Genomic DNA, 25,961 nt, shown 5'->3' on the forward strand with positions numbered 1-25,961 from the left:
CCAGAGGGGCTGGACAAGTGGCTCTTCCACAGGCATCGGGGGTTTGTGTGTGAAACCTGCTCCAAGCTATGGACCAGCCACGTATGAACAAGTCATGTGATCAAAGCAACTCAACAGGGCCACAAGGCAAGGCCACCTGGCTAGGACTCGTGGGCCCTTTGAAAACAATGCTTTGGATGACGCTGTCACCAGAATCACTAGGGAGCCAAAAGTAGTCTGGCAGTTGGGTTTTCCTCGACTCTGTTTTAGTCTCAAAGGAAACCATTTCGATTTCACGAAGAGCAAGTTAAAGGGGGGAATGGATGGTAGGTCGCCACCGAAAATATTTAGTTTGCAAAGGGATCGTGAGTTACACATTTACTTAGAGAAACTTAAGAATCTGTAGGGTGTGTTGGCTTAAAAACACACACGGAGAAGACAGCACGAGTTTAGTACATTCGGATCTCTGAGTCACCGCTGCAGGGAAGCAGGGAGCGGCCGAGGGACGGCGCCCCGCCGGGCTCACAGCTCGTCCTTTGCCTGACGCAGGACGAAGCGGTGCAAGGAATCCAGGTCGCGGCTCCCGCTGTGCTCGCCAACCTTTTCTCCTCCACGGAAAAGCAGCAGTGTGGGATAGCCTCGTACCTTAAAAAAAGAAAAGAAAAGCTTAAAAAAGAGCCTGATTCATGCACAGAGTAAAATCAGAAAAGACCCTCGAGCCCAAGGAAGTCTACAGCTAGATTTTCAGAGCGCACAGACCCTCAGCAAACTACCCAAGGCTGCAGAAAGCAGAGCCTTGGGGCTCTATTTCACTTTTCAAACCCAAACGAAACACTTTCAAGATCAGCACTGAGGAGGCACTTCACCCTGAAGTGCGTCTCAGACTTTCACACGAGCCCTGGGGAGCTGGTGCGGGCCTGAGAGGCTGCACTCCTACAAGCTCCCGGGTGACATGCAGGTGCTCCGAGGCCACACTAAGGGGAAGCGAGAACCTCGTGGACACACGCCTGTCCGCTACGGCTCACCGCTTTTCTCTTGAAAACACAGACACGCCGTCTTCTAGTAAGCAGATGACGTTTGTGGTATTATCTCTTCTGATAAACTCCAGAGGCCTCAGAAGTGTTTTAAGAGAACAGCACAAGTTGAAAAACAGAAACTGCAAGTGTACTAGGCTATTCAGTGGTGCTAATAGCTTGGAAAGAAGGCAACAGCTGCATGAAGAAGCCAAGCCACGTGCCTAGGCTGCTGGTGCAGCCCTCCCAGCGGGGAAGTGTAGGATCAAACACTTCCTCTGTGGAGCGCCGCCTCGTGTCTGAAAAGCAAGCTCCTCAGGCGTTTACAAGGAAGGCGACGCGCCAGCTGTTCGGCCAACAAGAACGGTCCTGCAGGTGGGGTCCTGCCCTCCAGCTCTGAGTCTCAGCTACCGCCAGCCTCCTGCCAGGTGGGGAAGCCTCACTCCCCGCCCACCACCACGGAATCATGTGCACTCACAGAGAAAAGCCTTATCTTTTGGGAGAGCAGCTCTTTTTGCTTTTCAAATGAGAAAGGAAAAAAACCTCAAGACGCTCAAAAGGACACGAACACTTTGTTGAGAGGAGGAGGGCAGCGTGAGTGACCTCGGATGAGGCCACCCCATCACAGTCCCCCTGGGAACCCCCCCACCCCCATTCTGTCCCCAGGAGGCTCCGGCCATGCGGACCCACCGAGTACTTGCTGCAGAGGTTCCGTTCAGCAGTGCAGTCCACCTCGGCGATGGTGACCTCCGCCAAGCCGGGGAATTCCTTCTTGGAGAGGTCCTCCCAGGTCGGGGCCAGGTCCTTGCAGTGCCCGCACCTGGGGACAGAGCATGACGGAGCCGCTGAGGCGTTGGATCCGCTCACCCACGCGCCGCTGCCCAGACGGCCTCCTGGGCCTGAGTTTATAAATGTCAGCCTTCCTCCTCCCCACCCCCGTCCCTGAATCCACATGTTCAGGTAACTGGACAGAGGCAACAAGGGCTGACAGCGATACTGAGCTGGGAAGCCTTCTCTGCGGTAAACTGCGGGCTCCCTTGTTTATAAGTGTACCGTGAGCAGGAGGTGAACAGGAAACAGGCTTCCAGGGTCACAGGTGCGAGGCACAGCCCGGAACCCACTGTGTTCCTGCCGCCTCCGGTGCCTTGGTCTGGAGCAGCCCCCACCTCTGCTCCGGTCCCCAAAGGCCACGGGACGGGCAGGGCAGCTGACTGACATGCTGCATGGCTCCAGCGGCAACCCGAGCTCCAGTCAATTCCCCTAACATCCCGAGACGGATTGGCAAAGCTCCATCAGGAAGTTCACGGTGCTGAACCCAAACGGCCATCCGTGTGGGAGCGCACCCAGACCCCACACGACTTCAACATGACGCTGGCCGTGGGGCCAGTCTTGTTCCAGTGTTTTCTCCAAAGCAGGCTGAGCATGAACCTCCTCCTCCTCCAAACTTCCGCCTACCTGAATGCAGGAGCTGAGCGGTAACCCTTCTTTTCCCCGAGAGCACGACTGTGTGTGAGCGTGGTATGTGCCCAACACTGAGTCTCGAGGCTCGGCACGCGAGTGGGGAATCAGGGTGTACCTTGAGGGCATGACGACAGAGCAGCTTCTGATCCAACAGCCACTTACCATGGAGCATAAAATTTGATGAAGGTTACGCCTTCTGCGATGGCGTCATCGAAGTTCCTCTCTGTCAATGCCAACACGGTGCCCTGAGGGGAGGGAAAAGCCACGACTCAAACACAGCAGATACGACCGTGTGGGTCAAGTTTCGGGATCCCGGAAATGCCCGTCAGACATCTTTAAAGTGCTGCAACGTGTGCTGCAACGTGTGCTCCAAGGCTACATACACATACCCACAAGACTCGCTTTTCACAAAACATCAGCAACTAATCACAGGTCCCACGGTCCGGAGCCCAGGAGATGCCATGCAGACGGGCGGGCCACGCCCAGGTCTGCACCGCGTGGGCCTGGAGCCCCAAACACTGACCCAAGTCCAAACCGCCAGCCTCCCTGAAGTCTGCACGCACACTGCTGTTCTCGCTGGTTCTACTGCTCTCATCTGTGGATTCGTAAAGAGATTTTCTTCTCTAAGGACCCTAGAAAAGCATAGGCACTGATGTGTTTTACAAATAAACAGGCTGCTTTCCATCTTAAAATTCAAAGTCAATGTGAAAACTGTTCAATCTGAACTCTGGAGAATTCAGGGCAAAGGGGCAGCGAGCCAGTCCGCTCTAAGCGCTTCCATCGGGATGGTTCTTTACAGAATTGTATCTACTCCAAAAGTGGACGTGCCATCCTCACGTGGGAGCAAGGGCATGGCGCTGTGTCACGTGACTGCGTGCCACGGCCGCCCCCGCGAGTCCGGGGCCGAGTCCTGGTGTCAGTGCCCGGGAGGCCGTCCGGACCCTGCCACCTTTCTGTCCGGAGAGGTGACCACACTCCCCAAAAGATCCACTTAACGGTGGAAAAGGTGAGTATAAATAGAAACCGTCTGGGCTTGATGAAAACATCCCAGTATATAATTAGACTGGATCTGGGATGACCTTTACAACCACTGCAACATGCTCCCCTACACGGGGTCCGTAACTACAAAATCATTTCTTTACTTCTGAAAACAAAATGTCAATGTTTAACCAACATCCACGCAGTCCCCAGGCGCTGAGGTTCCCGCTGTGGGCAGGGGAGGCCCACCGCAGCCCCACGTGGGGTGGAGGGGGTAGGTGGCCGCTGGCTTTTCCAAGCATGGATGCCTGGCCTCGGGGCGTGGTGGCTCCAGCCAGTCACGACCACCCTGTGAGCACTGAGGCTAGAGGGTCACTGTGGGGCAGGGAGGGCGTCCCTGCCAGGACCAAGGCACCCCGTCCCGGGGAAGAACTCCACAGACCATGTGAACTGAATCAGCAACACGAGGATTCCACTTAGGAACTAAACTGACCACCACGCCTTACGGTTCCTAGCTGAGCAAACACAATTCTATTCCCCAAGTAGTCTCGTTCCCACCCCCGGCACCCGACTCATCTGGGGAGACAGACATCGGCTGCAGCTTCAGACGCACACACTGACCTGTCGCCACGTCCACACCCCCCGCCCAGCCCTGAAAACTGCTTCCCTCCTCCCACCCTGAGCTCGGTGCACCGTCCCCCGGACACCCCAGTGCCCACCCAGCGTCCCTGGCCAAGCTCCCCACCACCCCAACGCGCTGGTGGAGCTGGAGTCCCCTCAGCTGTGGGGGCCCACACCGCCCATCTCAATACAACCCTTTCCCATCTCTTGCACACGGGCTGTAGCCGGGCAGCTTTTGTCAAGTCCCCATCTGTTCCAAGCCCGCCACTGGCTTCCTACAGACCTAAGACCCTTGGCGGGCTGACAAGACCTTCCTCGGCGCAGTGGCCACCTCCTCTCCACCCCACACGGCGCCCTTGGCCTCCTCGCCCTGCCCTCCTGCCGGCGCAGCCCCTCCAGCAAATACCCACTTGCCCCTCAGCTGTTCGCTGACACAAGGGCAGCGATGACTAACCCAAGGGAAGAACGCTCCAGAAACGTGGACACATACTTTCAGGATCCTTGTCTCACACCTGCTTCAAGGTGTTTAAAAGAGAAACCCCTATAAGCACATAAAAGCAGGTGATGAGGTCGTGTTGAAACGTGGAGTGCGGGCCGTTCCCACACCGTTCCTGGTTGGCACCCACCTGGTCGGCCGCGGGCTCGGCGGCCAGCGCCGGGGCCTCCGAGGGCTGGGTGGGCTCTGGGGCGGCAGGCCCCGCGCTCTGCAGCTGCGACTGCACGTATTCCCTCAGCGAGTCCAGATCCCGCTTTCCCTTGTACTGGTCCACCTGTCGGGGCACAGGCACACGTCAGCGCTGTGGGCCCTCCCCTGCCCGCCCGGGACCCCTGCCTTCGGGCGGCTCCCTCTGGGGGTCCTGGCCAGTGGCGTCCGCTGCTCGAATGTCAAGGCGAAGCATAAATGATCTGCTCTGAGCAGAGTTTGACAGGGCCTTTCTTCTGGGGAACCAAGGGTCACCAGGCCTGGGCTCAGTCCATCGGCCAGGGATGGAGCGGACGCTGACTCCCTCAAAGGTCAGGGCCAGAGCAGTGGAACAGGACCGTGGATCCAGCTTGTTCTAAAGATAACCTGAGCCTGCAACGCTGTGTGTCAACAGCTGACGGTTCCTCTCAACCACCAGATCTCACCAGGGAAGACCAAGAACCTCTCGTCCCGTGACATGTGTTCCTTTAAATCAGAGCCCAAACCACTTGTGCTGGCAGCTGTGCTGAGCTCAGTCACTCAGTCATGTCCGACTCTTTGCGGCTGCATGGACTGCAGCCCACCAGGCTCCTCGGTCCGTGGGGATTCTCCAGGCTAGAACACTGGGGTGGGTTGCCGTGCCCTGTTAACCCACTTGACAGCTCAGCTGGGGCACAGACACACCTCCTATCTCCACACGGAGACCTGAAGACGCACCTTTTTGCCATCTCGGAACCAGAGGAGCGTAGGATAACCTCGGACCTGGTTTCCTGAGCAGAGTTCATAGTGCTGCGTGCAGTCCACCTGGAGAGAGAGAGCGCACACCCAGTTTCTCCGAGGGCCTTCCTGACCAACTACCAACTGTCTGTCGGACACTCAGCACTTTTTTCAGAAAGAAAACTACTCAAGTCCCCCATGGGCAGAGTCTCTGCAGTGTCTGCAGATTCTGGAGAGACCTTTCCCAAGAACTGCTCAGCTGCCCCTGAGTGGAGGGGGCAGGGGAACAAGATGTACTTCAGAGATGTGATTTATTTTCACTCATTTAAAAACACCAGCTTTTAGGAAGTGATCATTTACCCTGAGCAGGTTAACAGGTGGAAAAAGGGACCCTACCCTGACAGCTGGAGAGGAGATGGCCTGCTGCTAGGGACAGAGACCCGCCCCCCGCCCCAGCCAGTCACAAGGTGAGCTGAGAAACGTCTTCTCAGGTCTACAGCCAGACCACCCTCAACACGCTCTATCTCATCTGATCTCGAAAGCTAAGCAGGGTAGGGCCAGGTTAGTACTCGGATGGGAAAAATGTCTTCTCAGGTTCAAGCTTACAGAGTTTTAAGATAAAGTGGAAAAAAGTCATCAGTTTTAAATAGGAGTATTTGGACTATAATAAAAAGACAAAACTGAAAAACAAACAAACAAACAAAAAAAAACTCTTAAGTCTTTAACAGGCAACAGTGAAAAATTCCTTTAACGACACTCTAACTTCCGAGGCGTTTGCTCCGAGCCCAGGTCTGCGCTCAGCGCTTCACTGCCACCCACTTCAGTCAGATCTCGTCCTGGTTTTGCAGAGCGGGAGACGGGGGTGCAGAACTGCTTGAGGTGGCTGGCCACGTCTGTCTGAACCCCAGGCTTGTGCTTTTGGCATCTCCCTGTGCTGGGCAGAGCCTCTTATTAACTACTGGACACACAGCGCTAAGTCTGTATACGAATCAGTCCCCGGCAAAGCAGAGGAGGAGGCTTTGATAAAAAGCGATGCAGGCAGGGGTGTTTGGTGGGTGATGGGGGATGGATGAGATTACAAAGTGCTTGAAGATCCAGAAGCTACCCTAGATATTTCTAGAAAACCCAGTGGTTAGGCACCACTTCTGGCTTCCCCACGTGAAGTAGGAAAGGATTCCAGGCAGCAGTGTGAGCAGGTGGGGCTCACTTCGGGTGGGTCTTTTGTACCCTGTGTGGGCATGTAGCCGAGGTCCTTTAGGAACCAGCTCCTGGCTGAGACCCAGTGTGCCTGGTCTCTGAGGGCATCCAGTGAATGTTCTCTACAGCTCTGTCCCAGGTCTTGGCAGAAAGGCCTCTTAACAGGCCATGGCTTCAAAATCAACCAAGGAGCCAAAGCCCTAATTTTAATCTCTAGAATGTGGAAAAGTCAGCACTCTCGAAACCAGGTTGCCATCTGTGAAGGTGAAATGAATTATCAAGTGGCACATTAAATGGAATTAATAAATCAAGTTTGCGACTACACGCACAGAATTAATAATGGGCTACTCGGCTAATTAATCCAGCCAAAGATGGTCTATTTCCAGTTCAACAGGATGCTCACTCACCTTGCCAATCTTGACAGTTTCGGAATGTTCAAGGCCCAGAGCCAGCTGCTCCCAGGTCGGAGCCAGAGCTTTGCAGTGACCACACCACGGGGCGAAGAACTTGATGAAGTGGTCTCCTTCGGGGGGAGAAAGCAGGGAGGGGGACAGAGTGATTCACAGCCACCCACACGGACAGAATGGGCGCATCTCAGCTCCGTCTTCCTGCAAAGCTCAGCTCAGGATGAACCCTTCAGCCGGTAAGAAGTGACTCCCCATCAAATATGTCTCTATCCCTGAGTTCGTGGCAATCCTTAGAAAGGAATTTGTCACCTTTGAAGGACACCAGGGAACCAACTCATTATTTGGAAAACTGGCAAAAAAGGGGAAGAAGCGGGCACTTTACAGCCTGTCTTTCCTGAGATGAACTGCACTCTGGATAACGGAGTGATAAACAAGGGCCAGTTACCTCTTGCTGAAAAAAAATGAAGAAGGGACCCTGTCATTTCAGCAGTGGTGCTGGCTGGCATCTCTGGTGAATTACGGATTCTGCGCAGTGATGGGCGAGGCTGCTGACATCAGAGAGAGACTGCCCAGCCATGCAGCCATGCTCACACCCCTCAAAACATCAAACACGGAGTGAAAACAGCCCTAGAGCCAACTGCCAGCTCACATGGAATAGAGACATGAGGGCCCAGGGACAGAGAGGCTGTATTCCACACCCTGGGAATACGAGGAGTCCCCACTGCAGGAAATGTGCAGGTCTGTGTGCTTGGCAAACAGAAGCAAGGGAGAAAGAGATGCTGAGGGAACAGAGAGACTGAAAGAGACTTAGGAGAGAGAGATTTAAAAAAGGAGAGAGACCAGCCTCAACTACTGTGCCGGAGGGCACACTCGAGTGACGAACCGGAGAGGAAAGTAAGCGGTGGTTTCCGCCCGGTCAGGCAGGGCTCTTCGGGGGACAGAAGGAAGCGGGTGGGAGAGGAGCGGGGACGTGAGCTGGACAGTGGCTACAGGGTGAGTGCTTTACGACCATTCACTGCCCCTACACTGCTTTCTGTATCCAGCTTTTATTTCACGATAAAATAGAAGATTAAAAAAAAAAAACCCAAAAACTCGAGTATCACTCTCTTGGCTAGGAAGTAAACCACATCATGACTGAGACACTGAAGACTTTTATCTCGGCTCTTCGACCTCGACCAGCCTAGAGCAAAGAAAGGCGTCAGGCTGCAGGCAGGGAGAGAAGCAACCAGCAGCCCTGACGGGGACCCAGGCTCCAAGTCAGGCTCGCGTGGTGATGCCCAGGGGGCACCTGGTCAGCACAGCAGTGAGGCGTCGGAGGGACCTGAGGGGAACTTGCTTCGACAGTCAATGTTTCGTGTCAACTATACCTCAGTTCTTTAAAGTAAAACAAAACAAAATATATATATATATATATGTTAGCAGCTGGTCTGCAAGGCTGGAACCATGTCTCCCCAGACAGGCCCATCACCGCCCCGAGCTGTGAGGTGGAGACAGCGGGTCCAGGACTTCCCGGCGCCTCAAGGGGAGCGGGGTCAGGGTGGGTGGGGCACCGCTTTCCCAGCAGACCTGCGGACTCGGCCCCTCGGCAGGTGACCCGCTCAGGGGGTAGGGCTGGGCTTTGGGTGGTTTTGGTAACACGTCCTGCGGGGAGTCCCAGCACGCCTCAAAGTGACTCCCGGAGAACAGAAACCCTGAAGGTCCACTCCCAGAGCATCGGTACCAATAATGACCTTTAATTAAAAATCGAACGTGGCTGCAGGCATCACAAGTGATTCCAGCCTTGGAGGGGGTGGGTTTTCACTCCCAGCAGGCAGGACCCACAAGGCCAGACACAATTTTAAGCCCTTTTTCAGAACGGTCCTGCCTCAGTCACACGGAGGATCTCTCTCCAGGGCAGCATCTGAGAGCAGAGGTCAGCCTGGCGGCTGGATTCACGTTCAAGCCCTTCACTGTTGAGCCCATGCTTCTGAGCTTGTGAAGGGAGTTCTTACATACGTTATTAAGAAACTGTACTTGGGTCACTCTGACATTTAGGAGACTAAGAAAGTGAAAGTGAAAGTGAAGTCGCTCCGTCGTGTCCAACTCTTTGTGACCCCATAGACTGTAGCCTACCAGGCTCCTCAGTCCATGGAATTTTCCCGGCAAGAATACTGGAGTGGGTTGCCATTTCCTTCTCCAGGAGATCTTCCCGACCCAGGGATTGAACCCAGGCCTCTCGCATTGTACGCAGACGCTTTACCGTCTGAGCCACCAGGGAAGTCCCAGGAGACTAAGATGTGGTATCAAAAAAGTAGTTTAAGGGTGAAGAACACGTATCCTGATTTGTGTTATAACGGTCCCAACTAAATTCTGCTTTAAACAGTTACGAGAAACCTTTGTTTCTGCCTCAGGTCAGTAAGCACGTGATTAAGGCTAACTAAAGAAACATCACATCATCCAGGGGTGCGAGTCCAGCCCGTGCACAAGTTAGGTGAGAGCGCCCAGTCCTGACGCGTGTGCTCCGCACACCCGAAGCTTCAGCCTGGCACCAGAACCGGCTTCTCCATCGGATGGAGAGGTGTCATCTCCAAGAGAAAGAGCGCTAGACACAGGTGTCGGCGGGCTGCACGAGAGAAACCCTGGACAAACGCCACCCATGCAGTGGCCCCGAGCCCTCAAGCTGGGAGAGAAGCCCTGGCCACCTGGGAGGTAGGACCCTAGGCACGCCCCGCCCCCAGGGTTGCGGCCCGCCCCTAGCCACGCACGCAGGCCCGCCCGCCCGCCTACCTTGCGCCACGTGCAGCTCGAAGTTGCCGGCAGAGAGCTCGTACAGGCCTTGCTTGAGCTCGGGAGTGCGGGGCGGCTCTACCGCGGGCTCTGGAGTCTGATGGGGGAGACAGAACAAGAGTCACCACGGATGTGTGTCGAGGCACCATGGAGCCCATCACGGCTTCTGCCTGGAACCTTCTGCCACTACCCCCTCCGGGGGATGCTGCTGTGTCGAGGGGCAAGAGGCCCCTTGGCAAGTGGTGTAGGACTGATGCTCCAGGGCAACCAGGTGACAACCAGCCCCCCCTCCCAAACCTGTCCTCTGCTGCCCTCAAACCCAACCCAACAGAGCAAACTGAAGGATGGGCCGCCCCAAACCAGCACCCTGTTGGGTTCGTGGAGAGGAGACCCGAGGTGGCTGGCAGAACACAGCAGCGAGTGGCACCGAGGCACACAGGGGACAAAGCAGACAGCAGGCGGCCCGGCCACCCTTTATGCACAGCAGCAGTAAGGAAATCTGGGAAGGAAGGTGAAACTCTGAAGAGCTTATAAAAGAAAAAAAGTGACAAGAGGGAAATCTGGACGGATCAAAGTCCTCAGAGAAAAAAACCACAGGGCAAACGTGGGCTGCGCCTTTAAGAACGTAATTCACAGGACTGAGTTTGGGACAGAAACGGTGAAGGGACAAGCTGCTGCTGCTGCTAAGTCGCTTCAGTCGTGTCCGACTCTGTGCGACCCCATAGACAGCAGCCCACTAGGCTCCTCTGTCCCTGGGATTCTCCAGGCAAGAACACTGGAGTGGGTTGCCATTTCCTTCTCCAATGCATGAAAGTGAAAAGTGAAAGTGAAGTCGCTCAGTCATGACTGACCCTCAGTGACCCCATGGACTGCAGCCCACCAGGCTTCTCTGTCCATGGGATTTTCCAGGCAAGAGTACTGGAGTGGGGTGCCACTGCAGTGGCTTTTAAAAAGGCGCTTCTCCAGTACCTGAGCAGACACCAGTATATAGCTAATTACTAACCACCAAACCACACCATTCCAGATATCTCATTTTCTTTTAGGCCAGCACATTTGTGGTCTCCAGCCAAAGCAAGCAGAGGTAAAGACATGATCACTGAGACATTACGGTCCTACAGACACGTGGGTATCTATTATTCAGTTCTTATCTAGGGGTTCGTATTTCTATTAAAATGAATATCCAAGTCAAGTCATTAGAAGCTTTCAAAATGCTGAGAGCTCAAAGCTGGGCAGGGTTGTAACTGTAAAGCAGCATGAAGTTTCTACTTCTGCTTCACTGACGATGCTAAAGCCTCTGACTGTGTAGATCACAATGAACTTCTTAAAGAGATGGGAATACCAGACCACCTTACCGCCTCCTGAGAAATCTGTATGCAGATCAAGAAGCAACAGTTAGAACCGGAAGTGGAACAACGGACTGGTTCCAAATTGGGAAAGGAATACATCAAGGCTGTATATTGTCACCCTGCTTATTTAACTCACATGCAGAACACACCAGGAGAAATGCTGGGCTGGATGAAGCACAAGCTGGAAATCAAGGTTGCCAGGAGAAATATCAATAACCTCAGATATGCAAATGACAACACCCTCATGGCAGAAAGCGAAGAGGAACTAAAGAGCTTCTTGATGAAAGTGAAAGAGGAGAGTGAAAAAGCTGGCTTAAAACTCAACATTCAGAAAATTAAGATCATGGCATCCGGTCCCATCACTTCATAGAAAATAGATGGGGAAACAGTGACAGACTATTTTCTTGGGCTCCAAAATCACTGCAAATGACAACTGCAGCCAGGAAATTAAAAGACGCTTGCACTTTGGAAGCAAAGCTTTGACAAACCTAGACAGCATATTAAAAAGCAGAGACATTACTTTGCTGACAAAAATCTGTATAGTCAAAACTATGGTTTTTCCAGTAGTCATGTATGGATGTGAGAGTAGGACCATGAAAAAGGCTGAGCACCGAAGAATTGATGCTTCTGAACTGTGGTGTTGGGAGAAGACTCTCGAGAGTCCCTTGGAGTGCAAGGAGATCAAACCAGTCAATCCTAAAAGAAATCAGTCCTGAACATTCATTTGAAGGACTGATGCTGAAGCTCCAATAGTTTGGCCACCTGATGGGAAGAGCTGACTCATTAGAAAAGACCCTGATGTTGGGAAAGATTGAAGGAAGGAAGAGAAAAGGACAACAGAGAATGAGATGGTTGGATGGCATCACTGACTCAATGGACATGAGTTTGAGCAGGCTCTGGGAGCTGGTGAAGGACAGGGAAGCCTGGCGTGCTGCTGTTCACTGGGTCACAAAGAATCAGACACAACTGAGCGACTGAACAGCAGCAACGTGAAGCTTTCTGCTGCTGGCCTGACTTCCATGCTACGTTTGTGTTAAGTGCTAAGGACCCACAGAGAAGGGTGTCTGAGAGAGACGGCTAAGGCACAGGCAGCGAGTCCAACACAGTGAAAGAGGGGGCTGGGTGTCGCTGTGTGTGCTCAAAGGGCCTGCGGTGGTGAAACGCCCACTTGTGGCACCAAAGGAGCACGTCTTTGGTCCTTGTTCCATGGCAGGTAAAGATAGATGATCGTTACAGGAACTTCAGTGTATCACAGAATGGGTCCCGTCCCCAAGCTGGGGACAACGTGGGCTTAAGAGTCTTAAGAAAGCAACCTGGGGCTTCCCTGGAAGTCCAGTGGTCAAGAATCCGCCTGCCAATGCAGGAAACACGGGTTTGATCTCTGGTCTGGGAAGATCCCACATGCACAGAAGCAACTAAGCCCGTGAGCCACAACTACTGAGCGTGTGCTCCAGAGCCACGCTCCGCAACCAGAGATGCCCCACAGGGAGACAGCTCCTGAGCGTGTGCTCCAGAGGCACGCTCCCCAGAGACGCCCTGCAGGGAGACAGCTACTGAGCGCAGGCTCCAGAGCCTTCCAGAGACGCACGCAGGGAGACCCAGAGATGCACGCTCCAGAGATGCCCTGCAGGGAGACAGCTACTGAGCGTGCGCTCCAGAGCCACGCTCCGCAACCAGAGACGCCCCGCAGGGAGACAGCTACTGAGCGTGTGCTCCAGAGCCTGCTCCCCAGAGACGCCCCGCAGGGAGACAGCTCCTGAGCGTGTGCTCCAGAGCCTGCTCCCCAGAGACGCCCTGCAGGGAGACAGCTACTGAGCGTGTGCTCCAGAGCCACGCTCCGCAACCAGAGAAACCCCGCAGGGAGACAGCTACTGAGCGTGTGCTCCAGAGCCTGCTTCCCAGAGATGCCCCGCAGGGAGACAGCTCCTGAGCGTGTGCTCCAGAGCCTGCTCCCCAGAGACGCCCCGCAGGGAGACAGCTCCTGAGCGTGTGCTCCAGAGCCACACTCCGCAACCAGAAACGCCCCGCAGGGAGAAGCCTGTGCCCCAAAACTAGAGCGAACTCCTGCGCCTCAACCAGAGAAGAGGCCGCGCAGCAGTGAAGACCCAGCACGGCCAAGAATAAAGACCTTTTTAAAAAATGAAAGCAGCTCGGCACTACTCAACAGGAGCTCTAAAAGTGGTCTGGCTTTTTTATTTTTTGCCTTGCAATGTTATGTTTGGATATTCTAAAAAGTCACTCCAAAGTAGGGAAAAAAGTCCTTTACAAAGATAGCGTTTCTGATGAGAGAAAAATTATCTCAACAACCTAAATATCCAATGACAGAAAAAAGGTTAATTCTGGCATATCCAGAAGATAAAACATGATCACTGTAAAGATGTTCAACTATATAAAAAGATCATTAGTGAAATGAACCATGTCTATGTGATGATGACTACTTAAGGAAAAAATACAGAAGGAAACATGGAAATATAAAAATTGGAGTAGAAGGTAAGAAATGGCAGATTTTCCTTGACTTTAATATATTACTATAAAAATAGGAGGGAAACCCCTAAATTTATCCTGTTTAGATAGGAAAACGTATATATTAAGTTATTTTTAGTTATAAATACAGAAGGGCTTCCTGGTGGTTCAGATGGCAAAGAATCTGCCTGCAATGCAGGAGACGCAGGTTCAAACCCTGGGTCGGGAAGATCGCCCGGAAAGGAAATGGCAACCCACTCCAGTATTCTCGCCTGGGGAATTCCAGGGACAGGGGTGGGCTACAGTCCATGGAGTTGTAACGAGTTAGACACGACTGAGAGACCAACACTTTCATAGAAGTTTTTAAAAAAAGCTTTCACTTAAAATATAAAGCAAAATTCATATGGAGAAGAATTTTGGTTTGTAATATGAAGTCTGAATACTTGAATTTTTCTGTAATAAGCCACCCTATCATCATTTCCAGCAATTACCTGAGATGCCCACGGCTCTGAGACGCCAAGATATGGCAGGGGGGTGACTGAGGTCTGGGTTGGGATCCATGTGGCTATGCCCCCAGGACAGGCCCTGAGGTGGGCAATGCTGAGCCTCGGCCTGGCCACACCGTCCCCAGCCTGTGCTCTGGGCTCCACCCCGAAAGGGATGTCGGCTGGGGAGATGACGGCTTTCTGCCATCCTGACCCTGGCTGATGGCTTCCTGAATACAGTCATCGCAGAAGACTGGCTTTTTGGTGAAAAACTTACTTTAAATGTTTTTGGAGACTATGAACTCTCCTTTAAAACTGGCTTCCTCCCCGCTCCAGAGAACACCAAAAAAACAATCAAAAAAAAAAAAAAACAACTTTAAGTTTAAATCTATGTGAAAGTTACACCTGCTGGTCCAGCTTTCTTGTCGTGACAAAGATGCAAATTTACTCTGAGGGGTTTGTGGTTTCCCTGTTACCTAAAATTAGACACAGCTCTGGTCAACACTTACTCAACACTGTACGCCAGCGGTCTTCAGCACGCAGTTCTGGGTGGTGGCACTCAGTCGTGTCCGACTCTGCAACCTCGTGGACTGTAGCCTGCCAGGCTCCTCTGTCCATGGGATTTCCCAGGCAAGACTACTGGGGTGGGGTGGGTTGCCATTTCCTTCTCCAGGGGATCTTCCCGACCCAGAGATCAAACCTGTGTCTCTTAGGTTGGGAGGTGGGTTCTTTACCACTGAGCCACCAGGGAAGCCTCGAGACTTTTTAAAATGTGAGATAAAAGCAGCACTTGGGAAGTAGCTGGGGTTCTGATCGGCTCTGAGCTCTACACAGAATGTAGGGGAGAGCTGAAGAACCACACAGACACCCTGGAAGGGGACAGCAGAAGGCCCCTGCAACTGCCCAGACCAGCTCCAGGCCAGGGGACACTCGCCTGATGCGAGACCACAGACTGAGTCAAGTGCTGAGACGGAAGCCACGTGCAGAGACCTCAGACGCACTCAGGCCTCATCAGAAACGTGAAGCAGGCGCACTGGCCACCTCTGCTCCCGTCAGGCCCAGCTCGGCCTCTGCGGCCTGGGCCCTCAGCACTCACCAGAAGGCAGCGTGCATGGAGGGACACTGCGTGGAGGGCTCACGGTCATCGTGATTTATGACAAGACGGAGACGCCTATCGTCCACTGGGGGACTGAGGACTACAGGTTTTTCTCAGGAATGCTACACGTAACCATGTCTTTAAAAAGCATCTCAGTAACACAACACTGTAAGTCACTACACTTCAATTAAAAAAAAACAGGCCTCAGAAATCAGAGTTTCCACAGTTACATCCTCAGAGCAGGGAGTAGTGGCCATTAAGACACAGGGAGTTCAGGGTATTAAGTTTTGTCATCAGCAACGCCACCAGGGCTGTGGGGCTGAGCAGCAAAGGAGAGTCACACTGGGGGTACGGCCCAAGGCAGTGGGCTGTGGAGGTGGGGAGGGCTGAGCTGGACTGGGCGCCCCGGCAGAGGCCTGGCCCCCGGGAGGCCGCGAGTCCATCTCTGGCACTGAGGAATTAGCGTGATTTGAATGACGCGTGAGACAGGAGTGGAGGGTACGTTAAAAAGGAGTAAGTCGCTCCTGTGGGCTGCATTCTGAAATGGTTACCGACGGCCCTGACCGCATCCAAACAAGGGGTGGGAAGGCCGGAGACCAAACTGCCAGCACTGCTGGGGCCGGAGGTGGACACGCAGGACCACCTCCACTGCGCGCTGCCCGCCACTCACCACTCTTCTCCCTACTTCTGTGCGTGTTTGAACATCTCCAAATAAAAAGCTTCTAAAACTTCATCTTTCCCCAGTAAGGTACTTAGAGAGTACTCAAATTCATAGAGACAGAATATAGGGTGACGAGTGCCAGGGGCTGGGGAGTTAGTGTTTAACAGGAACAAGGTTTCTGCTTATTGTCCATTTGCTCAGTCCTGTCCGACTCTTTTGCAGCCCCAGGGACTGTAGCCCACCAGGCTCCTCTGTCCATGGGATTCTCCAGGCAAGAATACTGGAGTGGGTTGCCATTTCCTCCTCCAGGGGATTTTTCTCAACCCAGGGATCAAACCCATGTCTCCTGCTTGGCAGGCGGGTTCTTTACCACTAAGCCATCTGGGAAGCCCAGGTTTCCACTTGGGAAGATGGAAAATTTCTGTGGGTGGATGGTTGCACCGCATTATGAATGTATTTAATACCACTGACTTGTACACTGGAAAATAGTTAAGAGGGTAAATTTTATACTGTATTTTATCAGAATCTTTAAAAATCGCAACACCAATAACAAAAAAGTGAATCTTTACCTATGATATCACTGAGTTCTAAAAAGTTGCTTTAAGATGGTAGCTAATCTGGCCTCTTTACTACCCCGCAAATGCAGGAAGAAAGAGGGGTGGCCGTGTGTGCACTCACAGGGGGCTCCTCGTTCAGTGTCTGCAGCATCCATTTTTCCAGGGCCTGGAAATCCCGGGGACCCTGGTACTTCACAGCTTCTTGGCCAGGCTTGAAGAACTTCAAGCTGAAAAGAGTAACAGAGGATTAGACAGAGTAGATTTTAAAGCACTTCAAACTGCTCCGAGCAAAGAATAAACTCATTTAGCGAAGCAATCATAAAAACGGGGTGTTGGCGGGCTGCAGCCAGCTCACCCCTGCCCCTCTCTGATAACGCTTGGGAAAAAAAAAGAAAAGCAATGTTTGAGGAGGTGGCATATTCACTTAATCCTCAATTTTTAAAAGCTTCTCGTGTTATTCTTGAAAAACAAAACCAAGGTGAACATATCAGGCTGAGCCCCACAGATCCAAGGATTCAGGAGTAAGAATTCCCCAGGTTCCCCTGCCTGGTATTCGTTGTCCTTTCCCGGCTTCAGTCGTTTTTATGTTCTGCATTTTGAAGAACAATCTAGAACTGTCGTGGAAACTGCACTGTTCTACAGTAAATTTATTTCCAGGCTATTTCCTGTGTCAGCTATTCAATTTTCACAAGGCGTGACTATCCAGCTACAATGAGAGCTCAAGTTTCCAACTTTAAGCACAGCCCTGACTTTGGTTGATAACGGCCTGTTCACTTGTCCCCAGAGAAGGACTCTTTTCTATTTTCCACACATACGAGCCTCTGAAGGTATCTGCAGATGGAGCAAGAGTTCTGCCCTTGGAGGGGAGCGGGGACATCACCTGGCTCTGTGGCAAAGAAATCGAGTGCCAATTCAAGAGATGCAGGTCCAATCCCTGGGTGGGGAAGATCCCCTGGAGAAGGAAACGGCAACCCCCTCCAGCATTCTTGCCTGGGAAATCTCGTGGACAGAGGAGCCTGGTGGGCTACGGTCCACGGGGTCGCAAAAAGGCATGACTAAGCGACTAAACAACAACAAAAGGCATCATCAGAGCCTGAGACAAACAGGTCCAAAGCCGGGCCGCTGCCTGGGCGACGAGACAACGTGCTCCCGACAGAACATAACAGGAGGTGTCAAGGGGCGCAGGGAGGGGAGGGAATAGTTCTCTGATTGACAGAATAGAAGGCGTCAAGGATGGAAGGGGAAGCATGGCTACTAAAATATAGCTACTGAAAACAGAGCAACACAGACTAGCATTTTGGGGCAAGCCTACCCATCTAAACACCCCCTAATGCTTCCTGGCGTGTATGTGGATTTTGCTGGAGATGCCCAACGTGCAGCATCAGAATATACGAAGTTAAGATATGCAGAAATCAGAACTGTGAGTTTGGATGGCTGACCTCACAAAGATCTTAAAATGAAGCTTCACACCAAACAAGAAAACCAACACATTGGCTGCAGAAGGCATTCAAGTGAGAATGGGCTTACCAACCTCACCCAGAAGCTCAGATTCTGTGATAGGCTAGGGTACACCTCGATGTGACTCCAATGAAGTGTATCTCTCCCCTTCCCTGGCAGCTTATGCTTTTATAACCATGACAAAAACCATGAAGTTTAACATTTCAAGCAACTCAACCTGACCTCACGCCTGTGACCACTGGTGCCCACCCCCTTGAGATGCTCTGGAGACGTGCGCCGCGCCCACTGAGGACTGGGGTGACCCGTCCTCCACACCTCCCTCTCGGCCAGGCGCCACCCTCCGACAGAGCGCTTCAGGATGGAAATAAGTGGCTTCTCAGAGTGTTAGAAGGAAACCAGGCATTGCCTACCTCGCTTCTTTGCTAAGGTTAAAAGCAGGAGAGCCTCATCTGTTCATTTTTCCTCATTCGGTATACACTGATTGAAACGAAACTGATTTTTAAAAATCTCCTTCTGTTATTGGATTAAAAACCTTTCTAAGCTGCACAAGTCTGAGATTCTGGAGACATTCACAGACCCTGGGGAGAGACAAGCTTCCCTGACGGGGCATCTAACTTTGTTTTCACCATGGATGGAGAGGCAGGCGGTAGTGGAGAGCAGGCCACCGGGTTCAAGCGCCAAGGACAGCCCCAAACCTTTCTGCTGCTGCTGAACCTCCGCCGTGGGCACCTGTTTTCCTGGTGAACTGTCTCTCTCTCAAGGAGACTGCAGGGGAGACAATCCCCACTGACAGGTCTCTCTGGAAAACAGCAAGACGAAGTCCTACCACCATAGACGGGATGGTGTTATGAGGTGACTAACAGATCTGCCGGAAGTCCTGACCCATGCTACCACAGACTGTGACCTGAATTAGAAACAGGATTTGCATGGAAGCAATCAAGTTAAAATGCGGTCAGTAGGGTGGGCCCTAAGCCAATACCGTGTTTCCCTGACGGCTCAGCTGGTAAAGAATCTGCCTATATTGCAGGAGACCCTGGTTTGATTCCTGAGTCAGGAAGATCCCTTGGAGAAGGGATAGGCTACCCACTCAGTATTCCTGGGCTTCCCTTGTGGCTCAGCTGATAAAGAATCTGCCTGCAATGCAGGAGACCTGAGTTTGATTCCTGGGTTGGGAAGATCCCCTGGAGAAGGGAAAGGCTTCCCACTCCAGTATTCTGGCCTAGAGAATTCCATGGGCTGTATAGTCCATGAGGTCGCCAAGAGTTGAACACAACTAAGCAAATTTCACTTTCTTTCTAAGCCAATATGACTGGTGACTGTATAAAAAGGGAAATTTAGACAGAGAGACGGCACACAGGAGAAGGCTGTGTTGAGGAGGAGGACTGGGGTGGTGCTTCTCCAAGTCAAAGAACATCAAAGATTGCCAGAGCCAGGAAGAGGCAAAGGAGGATCTCCGAGGGCTTTCAGAGCCTTGATTTCTGGCTTCCGGCCCCTGGGACCATGAGAGTTTGCCTCTCTGTTCTTTTTGGGGCGCTCTGCATGGCAGCCCTGGAGACTTCCTTCAGCTCTGCCCCTGCTAACATTTTCCCAGATGATAAAGATGCTTTAATGGCTCAACAGGAAGATCTCAAAACAGCTTCCTGAGCACAGGCAGCCTTCTCTAGGGACCTAGGAACCCAAGCTCCCCGCCTCTCCGACCCTTTACTCCCGTTAAAGGTGCCCGGAAGGGATGACACAAGCATTAATGTGCTGACCCCCCCATCCCCCCAACGCCCAGCATTTACAGCATCATCTGATCCAGGCCTCGAAACGCCTCTAGAAGCCGGCACAGGTCAACGTGTGAAGGCCCTAGGCCCCTACATTTTATGCAGCACACCCCCACCTTCTGCATTCTGTGAAAAGAATCTGGTGTTGGTTGTGATGGTCACAGGGCTCCTTTGCAAACCATGCAGTGGGAGCTGGTAATTCTCTTTAACGACCCTAAAGCAGGGTCTGGTTTTCTTGGAGAGATCACATCTAAAAACCAAATCAGGATGCCTGCTCCAACGTGGATCTTTTGATATCTGTGAACAGCGTCTGTGGGGTCACTGATGGTGCACCCAGAGAGCTGAGACGAGCAGGCCTGGGTGGGGTGGGACCCCCCTCCCCTCCCCTCCCCTCCCCTCTTCCCCTCCCCGACACACGCCTGCTCAGCCCTGTCACTGGTTTATGGTGCATACGGCCACACACAGCCAGACTCAAGAGTGGACACCAACCACCTGCAGCTCCTGCCCCTCGAAGTCACAAGCCCTCAACAGGGAACTGGCCCCACAGCGCACTGGCTGCTTCTCTGGGATGCTCTTCATCCAAAGCGGAGTTTACTTTAAAGGCAATGCAGTGAAGCACAGGACAATGATACCAACAGGCAGGTACGTACGGCAGGAAATTGTGTCTCTAGTGCTCTGATCTGACACAGACTTGAGTTTCCGTACCCAGATCAGCAAGCAGTCACCAAAGATCAAGAGTCCCAGAGCCCTTTATGGAAATGCCAAGTCTCCGAATGCTGGGGGAAACCTTAGCATGCATTGGGTGCGTTCAGACTGGTGCCTGCACACACCAGTGTGGGGGTTGGGGGTGCCAGCATCCGACTTCACACTCAGAGGCTGAGGACCGCAGCCAGAGCTGCAGGATAAGTGAACGGCAGAGGCAGGGTCCAAAGCGCGGCATCCAGGTTCCAGCTCAGAGTGCCCGCCACTTTCCACGCGGCCCCTCGGGTTTGAAGATCAGCTCCAGTCTCATACAGGATTGACTTCATTCATCAGTTTGAACAAATGTTGGGACCTGCAGTGCCCGACCCCTCCCCCCCAAGCCTTTTGAAAATGGCATCTTCCCCTTTTTGAAGATGTGACCTTCACCCCAACATCGAATGCAGAGTCTGTCTTCCAACAAGATCCTGCCTCTCTGGCCACAAGGTCTGTTTCTGGAATGAATACTCCATCCAAGATGGGCCAATCAGCGATGGGCCTAAGCCCACCATGGCAACAGAGCGATGCAGAGCTGGCAAGTTGAGTCACCTTGAGTGGGGCGCAGAGAAACAGGCCTCCAGACCCGTGGAGCAGCACCTCGGCGCTCCCACAGCCTGCAGACTAAGCCAGCTTCATCAAGCCCCTCTTTTGTTCAATTAGCCAGTTTCAACTTCTGTTCTTAAAAACTATTTTAACTGCCAAGGAAATAGAGTCTCACTTATTGGAATGACTGCACTTTCTTTCCAACAAAAATGGCCCTTGTGCTGGTCACGTGGGGAATAACTGCAGAAAAGAGACTGAAGAATTAACAGCGTGACGGGGATTCCCTGATGCTCTAGGGGTAAAGACTCTGCCTTGCAATAATGTAAGACGCCAGTTCGATCCCCGGTCCAGGAGGATCCCACATGCCTTGGCGCAGATAAGGCGGTGTGCCACAACTACTGAGCCTGGACTCTAGTCTAGAGCTGCACCACTGAAGCCCGTACGTGGAGAGCCTGTGCTCTGCAAAGAGAAGCCACCTCAGTGAGAGGCCTGGGCCCACAAGTGGAGAGTAGCCCCTGCTCGCCGCAACTAGAGAAAAGCCTGTGCACGGCCACAAAGACCCAGAGTAGTCAAAAACACACAAATCTTACAAAAAAGAAAAAAAAACAGAGTGACCAAAAATTCAGACAAAAATTCCTGACAGTTGGTGTTCATTGGAACATCAGATGTGGTAAGACCTCATGGAGAAAAATACCATTTTTGTCTGGCAAACACGTTCATAATTACATAAAAAGGAAAACTCAGCTAATTGAAGCCTTTTTCCAAACAAAGTACAAAAAAGCATCTAACACACAGCGCGCAAATAACCCTCCCTAACAATAGGGACTGCCGGCTCCAAGCTGGCATTGCCTCACTTCTCAGAACTACAAAGTTGCCAAAAACGCAACTTGCACTTCGTTTGGCCTGAGGCGGTTGGTGAAAAACCAAGACGTGGAGGGCGCAGGGCGCGCCCGTCACTCACGTGGGGTCCCCGCGCGCGCCCGTCACTCACGTGGGGTACCCGCGCACGCCCTGGGCGGAGCACACCTCCGAGTCGGCCGTGCAGTCCACCTTGGCCACGTACACCTTGGCGTCCTCCAGGCTGTTGTACTTGTCTCCCAGGTCGTTCCAGGTTGGCTGCAGCCGCTGGCAGTGTCCACACCTGTAACAAGGGGGCGCTAAGAAGCGTGCTAAGCGCGGGGGCGGAGGGGGCCCAGCCCAGCTCCTCAGCCAGCCATCTCCTAGCCTAGCGGGGCGCTCTGATCCCACCCTTGTTCACACCGGTATCCACTCTCTTCTCTCTCTGGTCGGGAGAGCCCCCTCGCTCCTTCTCGGTGGCAGCAACTCCGCCCTTCTCGCTGCCATGGTCCCTTTAGGGTCAGGTCTCCTCCCCCATGTAACCCACTCTCTCCAAATATAAGTCAGTCTCAGAATGAAATCCGTTCTGCATTCTCACCAGTGAGAAGATTAAAAAAAACAACACGCTTGTGGCCACTCAAAACTTCTAAATGTGACACTTAAAATATTCACTGTAAGAATTTAATGACATAAGTATTTTAAAATCATCTATCATTTAAAATAATATGCTAACTTAAAATGATTGCTTCTACTTGTCCCATTTCTTGACAGCATCAGTCTCTTCCCCATCGCTAAATCTTTTTGAGTCATATGGCTGATCATTGTCTTTAACTGTCAGCTGTTCACAGGGCCATACTTTTGATACTGAAAACTGAATCTCAGACCCCAGGAACGCTCTCAAAGCATTATGGCACATGGTCTGCTCCCCCTTCTCCTGGTGAGTGTGAATTCCTGATCTCTACCATGGAACCCCTCGCTGTAGTGCTTTTTAGAGTGCTGTCAGAACACCCAGCACTTCTAAGTTCCTCCTCAAAGCAGTTTCTCCACAAAATCAGTGTTAAGTCCCCTTGCCTCTTTTCTGACAAATGACCTCACCAGGAAGCATCTAGAGGCAGCACTAGAAGAGCTTGCTTTAAGCAAACTTTCCCTAAGCAACACCTTCTAGGCCAGAGGAGAGAATCCTGCTTTATAAGAGACTCAAATATAATATGAACTCTCTTTTCTGGAAGATAACTTTGAGGGGAAACCACCTTCAGATTTAAGTAGATGTGGTGCAAGTGCCAAGACGACAAGCATCTTCCTTTCTACAACTGGATGCCCGAGACGTGTACGAAGTGCTCAGCAACTTCCTCGTGATGGTTCCATGGCTGCCTCACAGTCAGCACTCTGGTTTTGGACCCTTGGGGCTACAGCACAAAAACTGAGACTGCAGCTGCATTGAGGCAGTTTGTGGTCAGTAACAGAGCAAAGCCACCTGGTCCTTTCGAGACGGCGGCCCCAACCTTGACCTCGTTGTCACCAGATTCAATGTGACCTGAAAACTGGCCATACAGAAGCTATGATCTGACGCTGGCACACCATTTACCGCAGTAGGACAGCCCTGCCTCTGCTAGGTTCAGAGCAAACACACAGGATCAATGCTATCATTGGCTCCTGCCCCCGAATCCTGCATGGGTGCGCAACATTTCAGAGACTGAAATTGCAAAGAGACCAGGGGCAGCCCAGTGTATACTAGCTGATACTCCAATTTGCTCATAAAGTCTGTTAAATGCTGTCACAGAAACCCACACATCTGTTTAAATATTTCCTAGTAGACTATGAGAAAGCAAACAAAAACTTTAAAAGTTACTTTTTCTGGGAGCATCCACCTAAAACTCTGTAAGCCGCACACAATGAAACAGGAATGTACTAGTCCTCTCCCTCACTCAGGCCAGGACTAAATGGTGAGCATCACAGAGACTCCAAATCCAAAACTCCATTGGCACTGCGGGGACCTACGATGTCTACATGTCAGGTGTCTTTAAAAAAATAAACCAACCAACCCAGGGGCAGATTTATTCCACAGAAGCAGACTTCAGTTCAGTAGTGTATTTAACTGCAACAGCTACTCTGAGAACACCCTCCACAAAGAAACTATCCACAACCATTACTTTACATTTCTATACCACTGGGTTCTAAAAATTCAGCTCCTTTGGTTCTTGAAACACAAGCTATCCCATAAATACAGTTAGGAAATGACAAGTCTGAGCTCGACTGAAAGTGTCGATGTCACTCCAAAGGAACTGAAATGTAGTAATAACCTGAATATGGGGGGAAAGTTTCCTCCAACTTATGCCGGCACATTTTCTCAACAGGCGGCTTTTCTTGGGCATCTTCTTCCTAATCCTTTTTGCATCCCTTTCCCACATCTCAAGGAGTCTCTTGGCTCTGGGCAAGAATGCCAAATTCTGCAGTGAAGCCTGCAAAGGCCTGGGCCCTAGACCGACTGGCTGCGCCGCCCACAGAGGACCCCCCTCAGTGGGCATCTAGGCCCTGGGAGAAGGCACTCGGTCCCTCTGCTCGTGTCAAGGGTCTCTTGGACGACTCGCAGGGCAAGGGTCTCTGGGGTCGGCACCGAGGCTCACAGCAAAGCCCCCCATCCTGGAACCACGGCGGGGGCGGGGGAGTCTGTCCAACGCTGTGCCTTTTCCCACCTCACACTTCCCAGATGGCCAGGCCCCAAGAAAGCGGAGGGGACCACGCGCCCGAGGACAGCCTTGGGTCGGGGGTCAACAGCTCCTGTCACCTGGAGCACAGCTCGCCACGCCCCCGGAGCTGCGGAGGGGCCCCCAGCCTCCAAAAGGCACCCCGATTCCTGGGAGAAGAGTGGGAACCCTCTAATGTCCGGACCACCCCCTCCCACCTCGCGAACGCAGAGCCTGGGAGTCCCTGAGTTTCAATTAAACCCCCAGGCCGGGGTCCGCCCTGCAGCGAGCGCACGGGACAGGAAGTCCACGTGTACACGCCGGACCCCGGGTGTCCGCGCGGCCGCACGTGGCCTCCGGGTACCGGCCGAGCCGCAGGCCGCTGCCTCCGACCAGCGCATTAGTTTGGGGCTGGGGAACTGGGGGCGGACGGGTTCCGGGCTCCCAGCGGCCCCGATGGACAATGACCCCTGCCCCGACCCCCCGGTACCGGGACCGGGGGGCCGGGCGAAGGAGCCGGAGCGTCGGCCTTTTCCGGTTCGGCCCTCGGGGACCGCCCCCTCTCGCTTGGTCCCGGCCCCTGCGCCACGTCAGCGGCGAGCGCCCGGCCCGCGCCGCCCCCCGCGCCCCCAGGCGCGAAAGTGCCCCTGCCCCTCGCCGGGCGCCCCAGGACGCGGGCCCGCGCCCCACGCGCCAGCCCCGGCCCGACCAGCGCCCGCAGAGCCCCAGGCGGGCGGCGCGGCCAGTTACCAGGGCGCGAAGAACATGACGAAGTGCGCGGCGCTCTGGATGCCGTGCGCGAACATGTCGGCCGTGTACAGGTGCTTGGCGTGCGGGTCCTGTCCGCCCCCACCGCCGGCCGCGGGGGGCCCGTCCGCCGCCGCCGACCCCGGCTCCTGGGCCCGGGCGCCCCCCCGCCCGCCGCCGGCGTCCAGCAGCAGCAGCAGCAGCAGCAACAGCAGCGGCGGCGGCATGGCCGGGGCCAGGGCCCGAGGCCGCGGCGGGAGGAGGCGTCCGGCGCGCGCGGGCATCTCGGCGGGCTGGGCGCGCTCTCGCCCCGGCCGCCGGTCCCCTCCGCGCCGCCCGCCCCGCCCCCGAGGCCCCGCCCCGAGCCCCCGCCCTCCGGCGCGCGCCCGCCTCCCCGGCCCAGACGGGCCCGCGCGTGCCCGGGGATCCTCGCTGGGAGCCCGGGGGAGGGGTGGGCCAGGCCCCCGACAGTCTCCCACGCGGGCCTCCCGCACCTGAGGGCTGGAGGGACGGCTTGGGCCAATCCCGCGGGCACCCCCCCCACCAAGCCCCGCTGGGCCCGCTCTGGCGTGGGGCTGCGCCCAGGACTGGAGGGTCAGAGAGGCCGGGCCCGGAGGCCACCGAGGGCGGTGTCGGCCTCGGCTCACCTCAACTACACAAAGGCGAAAGAAAGAGCGAGCTGCCGTCAGCAGAATTCACGAAACTGAGCAGAAGTGGGCGAGGTTTACACCTGAATGAATCAAATTCTCGGACCTCAAC

At 53.6% G+C, this 25,961-nt stretch overlaps 1 protein-coding gene across 1 annotated transcript; it reads right to left on the reverse strand.

Annotated features, from left to right (window-relative positions):
- Positions 1 to 342: 342 nt before the first annotated feature.
- On the reverse strand, positions 343 to 25,526 carry TXNDC5 (thioredoxin domain containing 5). The gene is made up of 10 exons (XM_070361242.1): positions 25,206 to 25,526; positions 21,926 to 22,075; positions 16,551 to 16,656; positions 9,822 to 9,918; positions 7,056 to 7,171; positions 5,452 to 5,538; positions 4,679 to 4,822; positions 2,616 to 2,698; positions 1,683 to 1,812; positions 343 to 624 (listed from the first exon to the last, which is right to left on the reverse strand). The coding sequence occupies exons 1-10, from the start codon at positions 25,484 to 25,486 to the stop codon at positions 502 to 504; spliced, it is 1,317 nt and encodes a 438-aa protein (XP_070217343.1). The 5' UTR covers positions 25,487 to 25,526; the 3' UTR covers positions 343 to 501.
- Positions 25,527 to 25,961: the final 435 nt, after the last annotated feature.

The sequence above is a fragment of the Bos mutus genome, chromosome 23, assembly GCF_027580195.1.
Source record: "Bos mutus isolate GX-2022 chromosome 23, NWIPB_WYAK_1.1, whole genome shotgun sequence".
Taxonomy (NCBI): domain Eukaryota; kingdom Metazoa; phylum Chordata; class Mammalia; order Artiodactyla; family Bovidae; genus Bos; species Bos mutus.

Coding starts and splice junctions, on each gene's coding strand:
- TXNDC5 (XM_070361242.1), bottom strand. CDS start 25,486: ATGCCCGCGCGCGCCGGACGCCTCCTCCCGCCGCGGCCTCGGGCCCTG. Junction 7,172..9,821: donor CGAGCTGCACGTGGCGCAAG/GTAGGCGGGCGG, acceptor CTCCCCCCGAAG/GAGACCACTTCATCAAGTTC. Junction 4,823..5,451: donor GGTTCCGAGATGGCAAAAAG/GTGCGTCTTCAG, acceptor GTGCCCCGACAG/GTGGACCAGTACAAGGGAAA.